At 41.1% G+C, this 16,658-nt stretch overlaps 1 protein-coding gene across 1 annotated transcript in view; it reads right to left on the bottom strand.

Annotated features, from left to right (window-relative positions):
- The window catches only part of MYCBP2 (MYC binding protein 2, E3 ubiquitin protein ligase), a 279,976-nt gene extending 269,779 nt beyond the window's left edge, over window positions 1-10,197 (bottom strand). Inside the window, exon 1 of the mRNA XM_012637759.1 lies at window positions 9,896-10,197. Within this exon, the coding sequence (XP_012493213.1) occupies window positions 9,896-10,197 (302 nt within the window). The remainder of the gene's footprint in view (window positions 1-9,895) is intronic.
- Between the last annotated feature and the right edge of the window lie 6,461 nt (window positions 10,198-16,658).

The following is a 16,658-nucleotide window of genomic DNA, read 5'->3' as shown; positions in this document are numbered from 1 at the left end:
GTCTCTACTAAAAATAGAAAGAAATTAATTGGACAACTAAAAATATATAGAAAAAATTAGCCAGGCATGGTGGCACATGCCTGTAGTCCCAGCTACTTGGAAGGCTGAGGCAGAAGGATCGCTTGAGCCCAGGAGTTTGAGGTTGCTGTGAGCTAGGCTGACGCCACGGCACTCATTCTAGCCAGGGCAACAGAGTGAGACTATGTCTCAAAAAAAAAATAATAATTAATTAATGTAATTCAATTTTCCTTGTATTCTCTTAATTAATACAAGATCATTTCAATAGATGCAGAAAAAGCATTTGACAAAATCCAATACACATTCATGATAAAAACTATCAGCAAGGTAGGAATAGTAGGGAACTTCCTCAAATTAATAAAGTCTATCAAATAGCTACAGCTAACATAATACTTAATGATGAAAGACTGAAATGATTAATTTGTAATTGTTTCTCCCTCAGATTAGAAGCAAGGAAGGATGTAGCTTTTCTAACTGGAATAAAGCAAGAGCCAAGGGGTAGGGAGGCTAGAGATCACAAAGGCACATAATACGACTATCTATAAAGAAAATCCCAAAGAATCTACAAAACTATTAAAATTAATAAATGAGCTTTAGCAAGGTCACAGATACAAGGTTAACATACAAAATCAACTGTATGTTATTACATATACTATCAAACTGAAAAATGGGAAAAAAAAATAGTTACGATAGCACTAAAATCCATAAAATGCCCCCATCAACCAGTTCACATAGGCTGACCCCACGAACGATACATCACCAAAAGCAATATTCACAGAGGAATCAGACTAGAGCTTTTAGCCAATCAGCGTTCCCAGAAGCTGTAGGGGAATGAGTACCTCAGTTCTGGACAGGGGATCTGGGTTCCACACCACAGCATTCACTGGAGTCCACCTGTTACACTACTAGGTTTCACTTGCTTCTAATAAGTTCTGAAAGATGTTTCTTCAGAATTCTAGAGAAAATTTCCAGGGAAAGAAAGTATATCAAAATACAGGCCCAGTCCCTTGATAGTTTCAAGCCAAACCGATATTGACAACTCCTTATCTTTGGCTAGCATATCTGCTGGTCCAGGTGGCTGACTTCATGGGGTATTCGTTAGGCTTTTCTCATGTCCATTTACCATCAACATTAGATGAGGAAGTACCAAAAAACATCCTGTGCCAAACCTCCTCCATGCTCCATTGTGTAACAGCAGCCCTACCTTCTCCAGATGAACAGGGACATTAGCTCCATCCAAACAGTGACTTCTTTAATTAGAAAAGGAGCCTCTAGTCCCAGTGGCAACTGTAGCTTAAAAGAATAATGGGATTCTTGCAGTGTCTTCTGTTAGAAATATTTCCCTTCTGAGAATCAGGATTTTTCAACCTTTAGTGCTCAGAACTACAGAGATGATGGAAAGCATAAATTCCCCAGGTGGATCACTGAGAGTGATGCTAAGTGGAGACACTCCTACTTTCACGTTCTTCCCACTGGGAGGATGGGCACCCCATCCTTTGCAGGGTATCATGGCCCAGCTCCAGAATATCATCACCAGCTGTGCCATCAAGACTATTTTTCTGCTCCATCAGGTCAGCAACTTCGGGATGGTGTGGTAATGAACGATAGGACAAATGGATCCCACGGATCCTCCTTTGCTATCAAGTGGGTCCCTCAGTCTGAAATGATCCCTGTGCTGAGGGATCAAACATTCTGTAAGCCCTCAAATAGTGGCGCTGGCTAAGTCCCTGCTAGAAAGACAAATTCATGCCCAGAATATGTTTCAAATTCAGTCAGAATGAATTATGGTCCATTCCAAGATATAAGGACTGGTTGGTCTCCTTAAAGGATGGTTGGACTCTGCTGTTGTCAGGCTGGACATTCAGTAGCAGCTGCTGCTAGATCAGCACTGATGAACGGAAGCCCTTTATTGAACTCTTGCACATCCATCATCAGTCATTTTTCCATGCATTGGTAGGCCAAAAGAAATACCTAACAGTAGTATTTACTAAGTAGTTAGGTCCAAATAGTAAATAAGAATTTATATTCTAACAACTTAGTAGACATTTGAAAAAATAATGCACATAAATTGGAAGACAAAGTATTCTTTGTTTCATTCTTAAATAACCACAATTACTTGATAATAGGATATGTGCACCTGTCAGATACTGAATAACTTCCCAAACTTGAAATAAGATTGAGGCCGGGCGCGGTGGCTCACGCCTGTAATCCTAGCTCTCTGGGAGGCCGAGGCGGGCGGATTGTTTGAGCTCAGGAGTTCGAAACCAGCCTGAGCAAGAGCAAGACCCCGTCTCTACTAAAAATAGAAAGAAATTAATCAGACAACTAAAAATATATAGAAAAAATTAGCCGGGCATGGTCGCACATGCCTGTAGTCCCAGCTACTTGGGAGGCTGAGGCAGGAGGATTGCTTGAGCCCAGGAGTTTGAGGTTGCTGTGAGCTAGGCTGACACCACGGCACTCTAGCCCGGGCAACAAGTGAGATTCTGTCTCAAAAAAAAAAAAAAAAGAAAGAAAGAAGATTGAATACACAAACCTCCTTTCCTGTTCCATGCCAATTTTTATGCTGTGCTTGATTTGTATCACAACTACTAAAAGTCCAACTTTGCAAAGATATGACATCATCAAGAGGAATATAGCATGATCTACCAACAAAACTTCAAACCACTTCCAGCCAGTAGTTTGTGACAGACATTGCCGTGCTTCCTTTGAAATTCTGAACTATCCCATGGTCTTCCTGTGTGTCTGCTGTGGTGCTTTGTGGTGTCTCAGTGCAGTTTGGGTATGTATGCGTGCGTGTGTACAGTCCCTTCCTCTCTTAGCAAATCCAGCTTCTCCCAGTCGATTTTGTTGTGACTTAACCCTAATTACTGGTTTGGTGATATCCAGTAGGGGAGAGGGGAGTAGAAGGGGGTAGGAGAGCAGTATAGTCTTCTGCATAGACTTCACACAAGCACCCCTCTAGCCAGTAGAAGTAGGCCACTTCTGCAGACCCAGAGGATTAGGAGGAATTTTGGGTTTCAAAGTTTTCAAGTGCATCAACTCAGATGACCCATCCTAATGATAAGGATTACTTCTCGACCAGAGAGCAATGACCACGGCATAGCGGACTTGCTGAGAATTTAGCCCACCCTGGAGCTCTTCTACCCTTAAAATTAAGTCTTGGCCTAATCCTCAGCTTCTCTCCTCTTACCACAGATGTGTTTCTTTACATGATGCTACAGAAATGTCCTCTTACATTTTGCCCCCAATTATCTTCAGCCTTATATCATCTTTCTCCAATCTATCAACGCTACTGAGAGCCATCTGATTGTCCTTATAATTAATAATTTTCCTGAATCTCTCAAAAGCCTAAGATAGTGTACCCACCAGTGCATTCCCTTCCACAAAAATAGCATTTCAATTCATCACCAGCAAAAGTTTCAACAGTCACACAGCTATAGTGCATGCCAAGGGTTATTGGCATCTACCACCAGGATGGGCTTCTCATTGCCAACCAGCAAATACACCAGCTCCAAAATCTCATTTTTAAAGTCTACTTCCTCAGACCACTCCTGCCACCAAGTGTCTTGGGTAGTAGGGTTCCAAGGAAACAGACTCTGAAATGCAGATTTGCACACCAGCAGTTTATTGCAAAGTGCCCTCCAAATCGACCACTGTGGGGGAGTGAAAGATGTTAGACTGAGCAGAGGAAGGAGCTGAACTGCAACGCAGTCACAGGAAGTCCTCATCCAGTACCATTGGGAGCTCTGGTGTTGGGATAGAGCGGGGAACCTGTGGTCTTGGGGCCACATGTGGCCTTCTGGATCCTTGAATACAGCCTTTTGACGGAATCCAAATTTTACAGAACAAATCCTTTTAATAAAACCTTGAGGCCGCAGGTTCCCCAGAGAGGCATTTACACTACCACAGTGCATAGATGCTAGACGTAGACTGCACCTGAAGAAGAGGCATGACTTTGGAGGAGGCAGTTTTGCTGGCACAATGCAACACCTGGAGAGGGATTTAGCTGCAATCAGTTTTACCTGCCAATAATCCCAATAGTGAGGGAAATGTGTGCCTGAAAAGGAGAATGTGGGTGGCTAAACATGACACCGACCACGCCACCATTGACTATTACGCCAATTTGGTTAATAAGGAGAGAGAATTAAGCATTTACCCTGCTTTCTTAGGAAGAACTACAGTTCACCGCCAGTGAATGAGGGAAAACTCTTCTTTGCAGAAGAGCACCAACTAATAAACATAGAAGTAATAGAATTATTTTTAGAAATCATTTTGAAACCCATAATGAAATTATTGACTCAGACAAGGATTACCAAAGGAGGCTAATAAAACCATTAGGTGAAAGATATTCACAATGTGCTGAAGTTATTACCCTGTGATTATTTGCTCATTACAAATGGAAAAAGCATACATTTACAGTGGAGAGATCTAGTGGGTACCAACTTGCCCAAGTAATCAGACTTAGCATCATTAAATAGTGAGACAACCTGATGACCTCTAGATGGGATGCAATATACAGTACTTAGCACTATAAAAAAAATATTCTTGTCAAAAAATATCTACCACCTAATGAAGCCTAACCTTCATTTACAGAAAATACAGGGATAGAAGACAGAAAGATGAAATATCTGGGGTGCCCTGCCCTTAAGGAGCTAGATTTACATGAGGTTCTTGAAAAGGTAAAATATTAATGACAGAAAACTGATTTGCGGTGGCCAAGTGCTAGGGGTAGGAGGACCTGAAGAAACTTTTTCAAGTGACGGAAATGTTCTATACCTGATTGTGTTGACAGTTCCAAGAGTCTTCAAATGAACATTTAAAGAGGGTAAATTTTATTATATGTAAATTAAAACTCAAGTAGCCTAGCCCCTACCCTAAAAACCTGAATGGTTAGCCTGTTTTTTGGGGGGAAAAAAAAAAAGAGAGACTATTCTGTTGATATTTTAAACAAATATTTTAAGATGCAAAAGTATTTTTAAATTAACATCTTTATTTTCTTTTTAAGCCCAGAGAAAACATTTTTCTCTTCTCCTGAGCTGGGAGACTAACTCATTTCACATTTCTATCTACCAGTATGCCAACAGAGAAGTTTTTGCCTTAACATGTGTTTATAGGATCCCACAGATGTAACAGCTATATTATATATTAACATATATTAACAGCTATATATAGAAGAAAATTATTACTTATCTACAAATATAGATATACGGATTCAATCCTGTTATTACTTCCTTACAGACTCCTATAGTAACATCTCTTCATAGCTCAAAACCATCAGGGTTGATCAGTGTCTACTGAAAAAAATCTAATCCGCGCCTTGCACTCTAAGATGTCCTACCCTCTAGCCAAAGCCTCCACTTCCAGAATGAATTCTCTCCCACAAAACCTGCATCCTAGCTCTAACAGAATTCTTACCATTATGTACACACAAACTGTGTTTTCTCGCTTCTTCTCATGCTTTTGAGCTGGCCCAGAATGCCATGCCTTTGTCATAACAGGTTATGCTTTCTTCATCATTTCATTTAACACTTCTATCGGTCTCTGCCTTTTTATCTTAAACCCCCAGATAGACAATAAACTCAAGTCTAGGATTTGTGTCTTATAAATCTTTATAGGACCAATGGTTAGTGCCAATTAATAATCCCAGAACCTTTGTTGAATTGACTACTTAACCTCTTACATCCAAAATCCCATGCACCTGAAGGATGGACTCAAATATTAATACCATTTCTAACAAGAATGAGATAAAGCAGCTGAAGGAACAAAGTGGGTTCAGTTTAGAGAAGAAATCTCATCTATTGTTTCCACTAACATTGTTATCCACCACCTCAAGACCCAGATACCCTGACTCCTCTTTATCTCCCTGTCTATCAGTTCCCTCCTGGCATCACTTTCCTTTTTACCATATGACCAAACCTCACCTTTAATTTCTTTTTTCTTTTACCTCCAGTCACACTTTAACCCTGAATCAACTCAACTAGTCTTCTCCATTTCTCTTTTGAACAGAAAAGCTTACAATGTCATGTTGATTGGAATTTCAAATATGACTTTAATAATAATAACAACAGCTTAAACTTAATGGGCACTTATCATGTGCAAACATAATGTCCTTTTGAAAACTCTATAAGGTGACAAGAAAAAGACAAAGAAAATTTAACTAACTTGCCCAATTTAATACAGATAGAAAAAGATAGAACAGGATTTGCACTAAGGCAGTCTGCTTCCAGAGCCCTAACATTTAGCCACTGTGCTATGGTGCTTCCAAAGTGTATGGCTATATCACTGTTCATATTCAGAACTGATCAAATATTCCTTTATTCACTTACCATCAAACCCCTTTCCCTAAGAGAATGTTCCAATTTTGATTGGCCTCATTCATCCAAAAACATATTTTACTCAGTTACTGAACAAATCGATGAGTTATTCCCGCATTCTATACCATCATTGAGACCAAAAATAGAAAAGCAAGACATGATCCTTGCCTTCTCTTCAAGTCCCCAACCCCTCATTTTCAGCACAAAAAATAACTAATGTTTATAGCACTTAATATGTCAAGCACATATATTGATTCATTTAATCTACAAAACAATCCACATTATTATTATCCCCATTCTACAGTAAGAAAATTGAGGCACAGAAGTTATATAATACACCCAAGGTTACACAACTAGCAAATGACAAAACCAGAATTCAAAACCAGTCTAGTTTCTGCATCCAAGTTCTTGACCACTTTGTTACAATGCCATTAAAGTTGCTGACTCCATTAGGTTTGAATCCCTCAGTTTCTCAACCGTACACCTAAAGCATAATTCACAGTAATTAATTCATTAAACACTGACAGAACACACTTGCCATGTTTTTGTTTCCTGAACACAAGCTTGTTCCCAATTCAGAGCCTTCATAATCTCCTAAAACACTCTTTCTCTGGATCTGATTCTTCATCATCACAATTTGACCTAAATGCCAACTCCCAAAGAGAACTTTCCTGACCACATCACCTAAAATAACCTCCGTACAAATTGCTCCATCACATGCAATCGGTTTTATTTCCTTCATAGTTACTTATCACAGACAGAAATTTCAGTTGTTTGTTTCTCCCATTAGAGTAGATGTTCCAAGACAGTAGAGATCTTGTCTGTCTTGCTCACTGCTACATCTTCAACACATACAATAGTGCCTGGCACCCAATAGGTACTTGATGTTTACAGAATGAATGTCAAAAACTGTGCTAGACATTGGGATTACAAAAATGAACAATCTATGGTTCTTACGCTCAATAAACTCCCAGTCTTTATATTTACAAATATTTACCTCTTCCCCTTCTATATTAAAGGAAGACTTGCCCCTAACTTTTTTAAATGGCTAACCTCTCCACTTATCTTAAATCTGTCCCTGAGATCTCCCTTTGACCTCTCCCTGTTAATTATCCCCCCTCTCTCTCATTTCTTTACTCCCTCCTTCTCCATTTATCCTCCTTATTTGAGTATCTCACCCTCCCATACTTGAAAATCCTTCCCTCAACCCCTGAATTCCCCAACACACGACACACTCCATTCCTGTACTCTGACCACTTCCTCCAAAGTTATCAGTGACCTGAAAACTGTTCTCATTTTCTTCAGCACTTAACACTTCGGAGAATTTTCAATCCACTTTCCTAGAGCCAGAGGTGCCACTGTCTCATGGATCTCTTCTTCAGTTTCTGATTTTCTTTTTTCCTTCACTGTCTCCTCTCACACCTTTAAACTCGATGCTCAGTAGAGCTTCATCCTCTATTCTTGCTCCATTCTATCTCTGAATGATCTCATCTTCTCTAACTCAACTAGTGCTCCTATACAAATAATTATATCATTTATTCAGAGCCTAAATCCCAGCTCTACCTTCCCCATCATCTTTAATAACAAATGGGATTGAATTCTTAATCAAATCATCAGTAAAGGGTAATTGCAGGCTATTCTTCATAATAAGATCATGTAAACTGTAATAAACAAAAATGTTATGAACAAGCATTAGCAAGCAGTATCATACAACATAAGGCTGGTTTCCATGAGTATTTCTTGAAATACTTGAACTAATTCTTCATACTTTTCATTGACAGTTTGTACAAAAATGGACCAAAGACTAAAAATCATTCATAAATTTTATGTATGTGATTAACCTATATTAATTTTGTCTAAAATTGTTAATATAGTTCTAGATACATAGAAATCATATTATTACACAAGCATAGCAGTAGAAAAGTCATAACAGGAATATACCAGTCACAAATTATTGCATAAGTCTGGAAACAACATACAAAATAAATTCTCTGAGAGGGGTTTGTAAAGGCATACCTACAGTTCCATAATTTAGAGACTCAAAGATCAAATTTATGCCTAATTATCAAAGCAAACTGTCTCATGTGGTTTTGTGCTATTTTCAAAAACAATAGCAAGAAACAGCCTTGTGCCATTCTGGCCTTTAGTTCAGACAGCAAAGGCCAGTTACACACATTTACATCCATATGATTAAAGTACTCATGTGCCCAATCCTGTAAACAATCACAGACATAAAAAGACTGGTTTGCTCAGAAAAAGTGTCAACAAAGCTCCATCTTTACAACTCTCTACAATGGATAAGACAGGATTCATACTAATAAACTACAAATACCTGACTTACAGCCTAGTCCTAGCCCCTTTCATAATGGAAGAAAAAGACATCTGGCTATTGCCTAATAAACTGCACTTTCAATAAATGCAGTAAACTCTTTAACACATTTGACAAAATCCTACTATACTTTCCCCATGTATTGTAAGAAGCTGTGGGAAAAAAGATGAAGCCAACTCCCAATTACCACTGTCAAAGCTGGTGAAGCAAGTCAGACACCATCCTTCAGGGTAGGTGGCATGTAAAGGCAAGGAAAAGAAAACAATAGGAGGGCCCTTAGCAAAAAAGGCACCCACATTTTAAGAAAAAGAAAATGAAAGTAATCTAACATCTACATCAAGGAAGCTGAAGGTGCAGCTAGCCTAACTGGAAGAAATCTAGGAGCTACTTAATTTTATAGCTGGTGGCAGTTAAACACTATATCAGCTGTCATATTTTGAAGTTCCTCAGCTTTCCCGTTTTCCCTACAAAACGCCCTCTTCTTTACAGCCTATAAGTAACATAAGAAAGAGAAAAGAAGATGCATAGAAATGGCTGATGGGACATCAGAACACAAGAGCAGCTGCAACTTCATTTCCAGAAGACCAAAAGGCCCAGTTATCAAAGTACAGCTCTAAAAATCTGTCAGATACCTTCCACGTCTATATAAATCTCTATCTGCATCCCTTATTCATAAATCTCTTAAAACCAAACCTCACGCCTATCCCCCAGAGTGATTATCTAAAACTCATCCTATAAATACGACACTATCCTTAACCTATACCGTTGCTCCCCTGAGTGAAAGGTAAATTTTTTTTTAAGAGGGATGGAAAGGGGAGGAAGGAATGTCATGGGAGAGGGGGGACGTGCAAATAACATTGCGGCAGAGGGACTGGAAACACCACTTCCCTCACCACTCTTGCAAATTCTCCTCCTGTATCCCCCTCTTACCCTCTACCCATGCCTCCGCCTACCTCAACAATACACACACGTGTCATAACCGACCAGCACAATCACCTTTTCTAGCATCACACGCTACCCCACCATCCTCACTAACCCCCGACATAGACTACACACACTTAGAGCAGAAACTACAGCCACCGCACCCTCCTATCTCGGTAAGTACTTTCACCATCCAGCATCAGGCGCTAACTGAAAGCTCAGTAAATACCTACGTACACACACACACACACACACACACACCGGTGCACACGCGGCATGTGGCGCAAGGAAGGGCACCCTGGAGACGCACCTGGAGGCCGGGTGTCCAGCGCTGCTGCCCCCCTGGTCCCTGTCACTGAGCGCAGCTGTGTAAATCCTCCGGTAGCGGTCGGCCAAGGCCCGGCCTGACAACAGCAGCTGGTAGTGACCCCGGGAGTCCGCGGCGGCCAGTCCCAGCCCCAGCCCCGCAGCAGCCACGGAGCCCTCAGGAACCGGCATGAACAGCGGCCCCGGCGCCGGGGAGGAAGAGAAGGTGGCGGCTGGTAAGAATCCGTCCCCGCCGGGCCCCGAGGAGGCGGCGGCAGGGGAGGCAGTCGCTGCGCACATCATCATCCTCGCCGCCGCCGCCGCCGCCGCCGCCGCCTCGTCCCCGCGGGCCGGGCGGGCAGACACGCGCGCGCACACACAGCCCTTTTCCAACGACGACGGCTCCGGTGGCGGCCTCCGGCTCCCGCAGCTGGGAGACTACAAAGACAGCGACCTCCTCCTCCTCCTCCTTCTCTTTCTCCTCTTCCCCCCCGCACCGCCCTCGCCGCTACTGGGGCCGCTCATCTAACCCCGCCACCCCGGGAGTGTGAGGAGGAGGCGGTGCCGCCGCTGCCGCTGCCGCCGCCACCACCACCGCTGCCACCGCCGGGGCTACCCGCAATGGGAAGCTGCTGGCCGCACCGAGCATGCGCCACTCCTCGCACATGCTCAGTAACACCAGCCCTTCCTTCCCCACCCCCACCCCCGCCTCTCCACCACCACTCCCTCAGCCTCCGGGCTTTGGGTGTGGGACTGTCGGGTTGTGCAGAATCTGAAGGGAATCCACTTCTCCGGGTTTTACTGGCAGCTTGAGGAAGAGTAAGGAAAGTGCTGGGGAGGCTGGCTTGTCAGAAGCGGCGTTCGACTTCAGGTTCCCTCCAGGTGAGAGAACCAGGTAGGATCTGAAAGAAAGAGGGAATGTGCCCATCGCCAGAGGAAGAGTGGTTCGCACTCTTTTTACCTTTTCCCCAAGTCTTTGCTGCCAACAGGAAGATTTAGTGTGAATAGTGCTGGTTAATTCATAATTCGAGGAAGAAAGGGCCATCGAATTAGAAGTCCCTTTAGCGATCTTACTTTGGATATTTTGTCATTAGGATTTGTCTGTGTACAATATCTTTTATTTACACGGACAAGTAGTAATCTAGTTCATTCTTTTTTCTGTGAAAGTAGAATTAACAGAAGATAGGCAAGTATTCACAAGCCAGAGTCATTCCCAAATTCTTGTTCTCAACAATTACATCAGAGACAAATCTTAATGCAAAAGAGTTTTTAAAAATTATTATTTTGTTGATTCCTCACTCACCCAAAGGGTGCACCTTTATCTCTCTACAGTGGTCACTTAATGGCTTTTGTTTTTCTGCCCAGATTCATGTTGTTAAAGATAATTCTTGAATATGATATAATTGTTGCTGAGTCCTCTGTTCCAAGCAATGCTGCTGACCCCATCTAAGTAAATACTCTAGAAATATATGTGCCCATGCACCCTGATTCCTATTAAGTTTTATCCTTTTGACTCTCAATTTGAAGAGTTTGCTTAATTTATAGTCCTGACAAAATCATTTCTAAATCCTATCATCCCGGTACTCTATCTTTCATCTACTTAGCAGTTCTTATATCTGTGCCTCTTCTTTGAATGGCCTTATATTAAAAAAAAAAAAAAATCCTGCTTAGTGTTTGAGAAGTAAAAAGAAGCAAGGAGTAGGGAAGTAAATTAATTACAGCTTTAGGATGGAAGGATGCTGAAAGGAGTGTATTTTATCTGGAGCTTTAAATGATAGATGAATATCATCTAGATTTTATAAAAAGGTAGCTAGAAAAGGGATAATGAAAACAGGAATGAAGGACAGATGTGGAATCATAGTATTTTAGTACTGGGATTAGCCTTGTTAAACAAGTTTTGCATTTGTCTTGTTTCCTCAACTATTCTATAAGTTCCTTCAGAGCTTATTGTTTATTTGCCCCTAGTGTAGAACTTTGCAATAGGAGTAATCCAATAAGTATTGGTTAAGCTAAATTTCTATCTCAGTGCTTCAGCACAGTTACTAAACCTCAGTGTTGAACAGGAGGCCCCTGATGCCCACCCCCCACCCTGTAGTGAGAGCCAAGACAATGGTGTGGAGGCAGCTAAATTCTAAGAGTGGAGCTAAAGGCCTGACAGGTAAGCACTGCAAGGGTGCATTACTGTTGCAAGAGCCAGCAGGGTAGCTAAAAGGCCCTGAAATCAGATAGCAGTGGATTTGGATCCTGACTCTGCCACTTAATAATTGTATGCCTTCGGGCAAGTTTCCTCCTCTAAATAATGCTCAAAATAATACCTACCTCATGAGATTCAGGGAGGACTTAGAGCTTCTCCCTCAATCCTTGGCACATAGCTTTTCACAAATGGTAACACACACTAAACGAAACACATTAGGCTTTTCCATAGGGTGGAAATCGTGTCTGTGTCTGTCCACACAATACATTCCCAGCTTTTAGCACACTGTCTAGCAGCTATAAGCAGGAAGGAAATAGATAATGGTCGAATGAATCAATGCTGCCTGCACAGAGAAACATTCCCAGCTCAGGCTCAGGTGGTGGGTGGCATGTGCCCATTTAGAGTTTCTAATGGACACTGACCCATGGGGCTGCACTGGTCTCCGGGCTCTTCCCACCCCTTCCTTAATTTTGCTTCAGTCCTTACTGTACTCTACAGTCCCTGACAGGCCCCTTCCTGCGCCTCCCGGGTACACATAAAACCCGGAAACTGGATAATTTCCTAAGAAACCCGATGTCATTGAGCTGTGCAACTAGGCGTGCGCAGTGTCGCACACATGCTCCTTGGGTATCTGAGGGTGGCGTTTCAGTTGCGGTTGGCAGCGTTTCCTTCCACGGCAGCGGTCGCTGTACTCTAAACTGATAGCCAGTGCAGCGTTTTTTTCCCCACTCCTCCTCCTCTTCTTTCTGCCTCCTCATGGCGCGCTGCCCTAGGTCCCTGCTACAGCCACCGCTACCGCGGTGGCAGCTGGGCACCTTGGATGGCTCCCCTGGGATAGCCGGGAGTGGGCGCATGCCAGGAAGGAGAGGGCGTTTGGAGTCACCCTTAATTCCACTGTAGAGGACGTGAAGGGGAGTGTGGTCCCCAAGGCAAGTCGCAAGGGTCACCTGAACCGTCGCTGCATATCAGAGATGTGGGTTTCTCGTAATATGCCAAGCAAGCGTCCCCTCCCACCACTCCAGTGAGCACTACTACTGAATGCCTTTACGCAGCCCACGTGTTGAGGGGAGGAGGAGGGGTACTTCTTATTCAAGGAACTATGCAGAACGAAAGAATGCGGAGGGCTTTGCTTTTATTTTTCCAGCCCCACTGAGCGCAGCTCCCCTACTTTCCTCGCTGCCATCTTAGCTTTATCCTGGGGCCGGGCTGGGCGTGTGTGCGCGTTTGTGTTAGGAAGGGAGGTTTGGAGGAGAGGGGCGTGGGGGGCCGCACTGGGCGTGTTCGGTGTCAGAATAGGCTACACCGGAGTTCACGACACTGGCCCTCAAAGAATAGCGTTGAGCCAAGGTAAATCCTGCCTTTGCCCATTTGATTACTGGCGTAGTATTTCTCAGTCTTTGTGGTTGATATGTTGATTTTTCAAAAGAATCTATCGTCTGTGACCATATAATAAGACCATGGCTTCATCTTTCACCCTTATGATTACAGATTTTTGTCGTTCTTTTCCACTTAACATTGCAAACCTGGACCACAATTTTTTGAACTCTTATCACATTTACATTTTTTTACTCTGTATCTTTAAAGATTTTTTTTTAAGGAAACCACCAGTGCTGATGTAGTAACTAACACGGCCAGAACCATAATGTGTATGTAAGAAGACAGACGGGTGGTGATGGTTAATTTCATTTAAAAGGATAATATTAGTACTAATACTACAAGATTACAAACACAGGAAGCATGTATGTTATCAGGCATATCAAAACTGCCAAAAATGCTGTGGTCAAGAGTCTGAGTTTGTTTCCTGAATTTGTACAATAATGTATTGGAGCAGTTAAAAACAAAATTGGTAACGTGAGCATTTAAAACAAGCTTGGTAGCTGAGAGCAATTTGAAAAATAAATAGCTCAGGCTTGAAGAGTGAGGAAATGCTTCACTCTTCGATGATCTTGGCTTTTTAAGGGTAACAGGATTCTACATTCTTAACAAATATGACACTGCACTTTAAAATAAAATATATTTTATATATTTAATACTCCAAACTGAGCAGAAAAATTCAACATGGCAATTGAAATTCTATTAAACATAAATAACACATCGAATCCCCAAGCTATTTTGACCTCCTGCTTTAAGCAACTATATTGATAGGGTCTTGGGATATTCAGCAATGTGCAGGCATTAAGAATTAGTGTTTTTTGACCAGGCACAGTAGCTCACACCTGTAATCTCAGCATTCTGGGAGGCTGAGGCAGGAGGATCACTTGAGCCTAGGAGTTCAAGGTTACTGTCAGCTATGATGGCGCCACTGTACTCTACCCTGGGTGATAGAGGGAGACCCTGTCTGCAAAAGAAAAGTTAATGTTTTCTCCTTTTTATTCATATTAGTTTTAAAGTATATAAATTATATGTCCAAGTTTTCCCACAAATAAAATATTTAGGTTCTAGGAGTCCTGAGTTATATATTGACATTTTCATTCCTGAAAAATTATTCTAAAACAAGAGTATATGCTTTTTTAAGTTTGTGAATTCAGTAATACATATTTGAATGCAAATCACAGCTTTTCACAACTGATGTAGAAAGTTACATAAAATGTAACTGTCCTAAAAAGAGAAATTTAGAAACCACAGTATTTCAACCTTGAAAACTTCAGTATGGTTTGTTATTAGATTGATTTTTATTACTAAGATTAAATAGTTTAAATTGTATATCCTCAAACACTAAAGGACCATTGAAATTCTTATATAGAATAGCAATTTTATCATATCAAAGTTTCCTTGAAATATATTTAATAGGGTTATTGGCAAATACAGATATCCAGATATATCTAAATGGTTCTAAACTGATTATACTAAGCATGGTCTCTTTTTAAAACACATTTAACCTCTCTCAAGCTATATTTTCTCATCAGTAAAGGTGGGGATAATAGTACCTATGTCATTAAATTCTTTGAGGATTAAGTTAAACAACATAAATAATATATATGAAGTACTTGTTTAGCACACTACCAGGCAGGCAATACTATCAACATTATGTTAATAAATTAATGGTTCCTTATTTGAGGTATGTCCCAATCTTGTGCTAGAGGAAGTAATAAAACAGTTACACAGTTTTAGTTATATAGACTAAGATTTGGAAGTTGATTTTTATTGTTGTTTTTTTCTTAACACAGGGTTCTATACACAAATACAGATTTACTGTATCTTGGCATGACAAGAAAAATAGAATCCAAAGACAATAGTTCTTTTCCTAAAATACCTGCTCTTAAATAATTTGTTAATTCACAAAGTACTTTGCTTGCTTTCATAAATTCATTGAGTTTTTGGAATTTTCACTGTTGGCTACATTTTGACATGTAATAGTCAAAACATAGTTCCTTCTCAAAAGGCTGGTGGCTATGGTATACCTCTAGGTCCAAAAGTTATAAATTATCCATAGCTCATGTTTTCTGTTAATTAATCTGTAATTAACATCAGAATCTTAGCCCTGCCTTGTTTGACTTCCTGTTTTGATAACTATTTTTACTTTTATATTTTGAAAGTAAGAAGTCAGTTTACTAGTTCTTCATGAGTAATTCTCTTAAAAATATTTTGTCTTTTTTTGATATCATGTCAGGTTTGCCTTCAATTAGACCAGAAGCTATTGGAAAAAAGTCTTTAGAACATAAAATTCATGAAAAATATTTTATAATCTTCCTAAGTTAGTTTGGAATAAGTGGCAGCATTTTCTTAGTTTAGAGAAAATAATCTTATCTATATGATGTAAAATGTTGGAAACTGATTTAATTACTAATTTATGTGGTGGAGCAAAGACAACCCTGCTTGCAAAGGAAAACTGTGACATCCCTACAGGTATGTCTAAAATCCACCTCTGTGCTGGTGGGATGGTAAGCCAGTAATCTGCTTATTCCTCTTGAGTCCATTCCTCTGCATTCTCCTGTTCTGCTCTGTACAACAGGGGAACAAGCCCTGCAAATTACATTTCCAGGCCTCCCTTGCCAGCTAGGTTCAAGTTATCTTTAGCCTGTAAAGGAAAGTGGATTAATAGAAAAGTGCAGAGGGAAGAATATCTCTCTCCCCCCACACCCTCTCTCCCCCCTCCCTCATTTAGGCATCATCTCCTTTGTGATTCCAGCTCTTGGCTTCTCCTTCCATGGTTCAGTTCCAACCAGGTAACCTCTTAGGGAACCAGTTCTCACTGAGCAGCCCAGCTCCTGGAATCTGTTAACAACATTTCTTTCTTGTGTTCTCCAGCCCTAGGGATGGTAGTGGCTTCATACCACTAATCCCTGAGATGTCTCTCTCTGTCCTTTGTTGGGCTTTTCAGTTCCTTCAATACCATTGCAAATTAGTTCCCCATATTCAATTCTCTCTCTTAATGACCTGGCATGCATTTGTCTGTTTTGCTGTTTGGACCCTGAATGATACAGATGGTCTTCCATCCAAGTAATAAACCTGATTTGGCTTCTCAGCCAAATGATGGCATTTTATCATCTTTCATCTGGTGTTTAAAGCTTGTCGATCTGGCTTCAAGCAGCAAAACAGAAAGCTACTTTGAAAGCAATATTGTTGGGCTCAC

The sequence above is a fragment of the Propithecus coquereli genome, unplaced genomic scaffold (genome assembly GCF_000956105.1).
Source record: "Propithecus coquereli isolate 6110/MARCELLA unplaced genomic scaffold, Pcoq_1.0 Scaffold123, whole genome shotgun sequence".
NCBI lineage: Eukaryota > Metazoa > Chordata > Mammalia > Primates > Indriidae > Propithecus > Propithecus coquereli.
The sequence above is the reverse complement of the archived record's forward strand: the minus strand, read 5'-3'. Positions and strand labels throughout refer to the sequence as shown.